Source organism: Cariama cristata, unplaced genomic scaffold, assembly GCF_000690535.1.
Source record: "Cariama cristata isolate BGI_N322 unplaced genomic scaffold, ASM69053v1 scaffold30649, whole genome shotgun sequence".
In the NCBI taxonomy this organism is placed as follows: Eukaryota; Metazoa; Chordata; class Aves; order Cariamiformes; family Cariamidae; genus Cariama; species Cariama cristata.
In genome coordinates this window covers 348-4,989 of record NW_009637909.1, presented here as the reverse complement: position 1 = coordinate 4,989, position 4,642 = coordinate 348, and the positions used below count along the sequence as shown (strand labels likewise).

At 49.9% G+C, this 4,642-nt stretch overlaps 1 protein-coding gene across 1 annotated transcript; it reads left to right on the top strand.

The window, feature by feature from the left end:
- The first annotated feature begins 643 nt into the window (after positions 1–643).
- On the top strand, positions 644–2,601 carry LOC104168075 (hemoglobin subunit pi). The gene is made up of 3 exons (XM_009708530.1): positions 644–780; positions 1,540–1,744; positions 2,324–2,601. Exons 1-3 carry the CDS (start codon positions 686–688, stop codon positions 2,450–2,452), a joined length of 429 nt encoding a protein of 142 aa, XP_009706832.1. The 5' UTR covers positions 644–685; the 3' UTR covers positions 2,453–2,601.
- The last annotated feature ends 2,041 nt before the right edge of the window (positions 2,602–4,642 follow it).

Below are 4,642 nucleotides of genomic sequence, written 5' to 3'. Positions count from 1 at the left end.
GGTCCCTAATTCTTTGCAAGAGGCTGGCAAAGTGAAGTCCTGGCAGTGCTGAATGGCAAAAATGGCAAAATGGCAAAATCTCCACTTATTCCCACAAAACCGGGGTTTCCCTCCCCTATACCACACACCTCCCAGCCTGTCCCCACCACTACCTAGGCACTGTTTTATGTGAAATATCGTGCTACGTGGCAGCCACATATACTGGAAGTGGATGATACGGCACAGAAAGACCCAGTCTTGTCTTCACATCTGTGAAGCGAGGGAGAAAATGCCGATTTTTCTCCAGGCTCCTTAACATGCTTGAAGTCCAGATGCCCGTCAGCTTAAAGTTGTGTCCTAACGCCTGGTCAATGGAATTTTCCAGCATTATCTCTCTGTTCACGTATCAATATGTGTCCAGACAATTTCTCCGGGCCACGCGGCCATTACATTAAGAAGCAAGAGGCTGATAACGCCAGCAAGCAAGGAGGCCAGTGCGCTGACCCTTGCCGAAACAGTCATTGCTTCACGGGGAGATAAGAGTCTCCCACCTCCATGGGTGGGCCTCCGGAGTGACCAATGAGTGTGGACAGGCGCCAAGGGCCGCTCTCCCCTTCCTCTTTATAACCAGGGCTGCCGGGGCGATGAGTCCAAACCTGCTCTGAGCGTTCATTGCAAGGAGTCTGAGCCTGCACCCTCCCACACAATGACGCTGACTCAAGCCGAGAAGGCCGCTGTGGTCACCATCTGGGCAAAGGTGGCTACCCAAGCTGATGCCATTGGGGCAGAATCACTGGAGAGGTAAGTCCCGCAGAACTCCTCCGAAGAGGTATTAGGATGCATCTCGTGTAAAACTTGCATGAGGACTGGTGAGAGTTGGTGGCTGGTCTCTGTGTTGTTTGGTACGTAATTTTCTGGAATGATATCTGTGCTACTAAATGCTTCAAAAGCTCACAGCAAAACCTAATTTTCTAAGCAATTCTATAGGTTTATTTCTCATTATAGCAATTCAGAAGAATTTATAGCCAGGAGCCCTGGCGAGGAATTCAAAGTCATTCATACTCCATGTCCTGAAACAGCCACTGTTAGGAAACGAACTTGAAGTGGTTTATTGTACAAGTGACACACTTTCTCTTGCAATTTCTAGGCATTGAGAGAGTGCCTAAATTCACTGGATACTCACGTTTCATTGTTCCAGTTGATAAGTAACAAACTGTTAGGAAACAAGACAACTGAACCCCCTGCATGAAGTATAGCACCGTAATCCAAAATTCATATAAATTAAGCAAGCTGGCACAAAAAAGGTCTGGAAATTGTTCAGAAATTATTGTTATTCAAAGTTATTTAAATGTTATTTACAGCTCAGTATAAAGTATTGTGATACTCCTCCCAGGACCCTGAGTTTAAGAGCGGAAGGACCTTCCTGATGCAAGCTTCGAGCTCCTAGAGCTCTGTTACAGCCGCTGAAGAAGGAGCGCACTTCTGTAACCAGCTCTGAGGTTTTACCATCTCACGCCCGCCCTTTCCACTGCTGAATCTCCTTCTCATGTTCTCCTCCAGGCTTTTCTCCAGCTACCCCCAGACAAAAACCTACTTCCCCCACTTTGATCTCAGCCAAGGCTCAAGTCAGCTTCGTGGTCATGGCTCCAAGGTCATGAATGCCATCGGGGATGCCGTGAAGCACGTTGATGACATTAGAGGAGCTTTGGCTAAACTCAGCGAGCTGCATGCTTACATCCTCAGGGTGGACCCAGTGAACTTCAAGGTGAGTGAGCACAGAGGCTTTCAGGGATGAAAACTGCCACCGCAGAATTGGAGACCACAGATCGCTGTGGCTAACGGCAGCTTGACCCCTGACTGCACTGCACAGCCCTGTCAGCTCGTGTCGCGGCTTGTTCCCCACCTGATTTTTAACCTGAGATTGGATCTTTTAATGAAAGATCTGGTCTAGCTCAAAGAACTGTTCAGGGGGCTCCTAGGGTTTGTGTTAGGCAGACTCGAGTCTCTGCTGCCTTCGGTGTAATTTATGAATCTCCCTCACACGTCAGGTTATATCACCTGTCTTGAGCAAAGTCTGAGTAAATTCTAAACATTTCCACTTTGCTGCATTTCCCTTTGGTGAGGAAGGAAGGGACATCTGGAAGAGGGAGTGGGATCAAGCAGTGCCTTTTGCCCTATACCGAAGGCAACTCTGCTTCTTCACACATAGCATCAGGCCGCAGCGCTCCCTGGTTGGGACACGTCGTTGTCAAGCCAGAGCACACTGGGACCAAGGTCCATTGCAGACCCCTAGACTGATACCTGTTACCAATTATCATGGATTTCATCCCGTTTTCCCTTACAGCTGCTTTCCCACTGTATCCTGTGCTCCGTGGCCGCCCGCTATCCCAGTGACTTCACCCCAGAAGTTCATGCTGCGTGGGACAAGTTCCTGTCCAGTGTTTCCTCCGTTCTGACTGAGAAGTACAGATAAACGGCATCCAGAGAGGGTGAGGGACGCACACCCATGGTGCAGCCCAGCTGCCAGGCTCTGGGGTATTGACCCCATCCTACGCAGTCCTCTCAAATCCCCTCTTCAGGGGCTTGGTCATCTGCAAAACCCAATAAATAAATGAAATGTGAGCTACGGTCTCTGTGCTTCCATCTCCGTGTGTTCCACCTACACCTTACTGTCCAGGCAGGGGTGGTCCGAAATGTCTATGCACTACGCAGGGGAAAATACTAAGCTTCGTAAATTCATGTACTAATTCATGTACTAATGGATTCATGTGCTAGGCCGTGTAAATTCAGTGGGAATAACGTAACATAATACTCAGTGAGAATAACATAACATTGAGCAGAAGCCCAGAACAGGCCAGAGCCGTGTGACTGCTGCGGCTCTCCAAAGGCATATCCACCAAAGACTGTTTCCAGGCTGACCAGGAAACAGCCTTCTCCCCTGCTAGGATATTGAATAGACGGGGGCTTTTTGGACCCCATCACAGCCTGTTGTGAACAACACCTGCATTGCCATATGTTATGATGTGCCCAGAGCGATGCTGGGCATTGTCTTCTCGTGCTCCTCTCCATGGGGTATGGCCAAGGTATCTGATGTGCTTCATGAACACCTTGGGCTATCACACCTGCTAGGCAGGTTTGGTAAAGGGACCATCCCCTCAGCTTGACGTTTCTTATTTTTATATGGGGCATTTTACATGCATTTGGAAAACTAGTGGCCACTGAAGATGGGTGTTGATGGCATCTGGGGGACCACAAATTCCCGGGGTTTCTCTGGAAAGCAGCAACAGGGAAAAGTACGGAATTGATAGTCACCCGGGGGGGAGCGCAGGGGACCTCCATACGGACCCATCGTGGGTTAAGCCCGGTGGGCAGCTAAGCACTACGCAGTGTCTCACTCACTTCTCCCTCTCAATGGGATGAGGGGAAGAGGAAAGGAAGAAGGAAAGCAAGAAAAATCGGGAATCAAGATCAAACAAACAAACAAGCAAGCAACAGTTTGATAAGTGAAAGATAAGTGGAAGAAGAGGGAAGAAAACAAAACAAAACAGCTGATGCAAAGGCAATTGCTCACCACCTCCCATGGGTAGACCGATGCCCAACCAGCTCTGGAGCAAAAAAGATGGGTAACACCCCTAAAACTCCCTAACCCCCCCTCTTTTCCCTTTTATTGCTGAGCACGGCATTATACGATATCCGAAATATCTCTTTGGTTAGTTGGGGTCATCTGCCTGGTTGTGTCCCCTCCAGCATATCGCACACCCCAAAATCTATTCCCGGGGGGTACAGAGTGAGAAGCAGAGATGGCCTTGATGCTGTGCCAACGCTGCTCAGCAAAAGCCAGAACATCAGTGTGTTATCAGGGCTGGTTTGGTCAAAAATCTAAAACACAGCACCACGTGAGCTGCTGTGAAGAAAATTATTTATCAGGTTACATTCGCTGCCCGTGCCTGCCTCTGAGGAATTCTGACATGAAAAGGTGGGTGTAAAGTCTTAAGCACACTCTGATCGACAACCTGAACTGGCACTGCAAACTGTGGTCCTCATCTCATTTACAAAATTTAGGGACTCTCTTTGGGCAAGCGGGAGAGAGATGGCGTGGAAGCTCTGAAGCCCCCAAATTGCTCTGACCATGTCACCCAGTGTACCACAGCAGTTTTTTAAAACATTCTACATTCGTGGGTCTCGGGAAACCTGAATGTTAAAACCCACAACTTAGATGGTAGGTCAGCATCTGGGGTGTCCCTAACCCCAAATTTGTACCAATGACTTCGTACAGAGGCTGAGGGAAGGATGCGATGGTCACCAACCACCACATGCCCTGCGGGACGACCCAGCCTTTACGGGGAGAGGCGGGAGCACAGACTGGGGTGGGAAGAAGCACAGAAGCCCAGGTCTGACAAACATCACAGGACGGACTTTGGGAAGACCATGCACCAAAAAGGAGGTTCTTCCCCATCCAGGTTTCTCCAGGCTGCTGGAGAGACGATGTTTCTCATGGCAGATCCCCAGCACCACCAGGGAGGGCTTGTCCACGGCTCCTGCTCAGAGGCCCAGGGGCTCTCCGGGCAGAGAGGGGCTGGATGTGCCAGAGGCTGGAGGACACGGGGGGCCAGGGACACGTATGGGACCCACCCTGACACTCGCAGAACCAGAGAGGACCCTG

Coding starts and splice junctions, on each gene's coding strand:
- LOC104168075 (XM_009708530.1), top strand. CDS start 686: ATGACGCTGACTCAAGCCGAGAAGGCCGCTGTGGTCACCATCTGGGCA. Junction 781..1,539: donor GGGGCAGAATCACTGGAGAG/GTAAGTCCCGCA, acceptor GTTCTCCTCCAG/GCTTTTCTCCAGCTACCCCC. Junction 1,745..2,323: donor TGGACCCAGTGAACTTCAAG/GTGAGTGAGCAC, acceptor TTTCCCTTACAG/CTGCTTTCCCACTGTATCCT.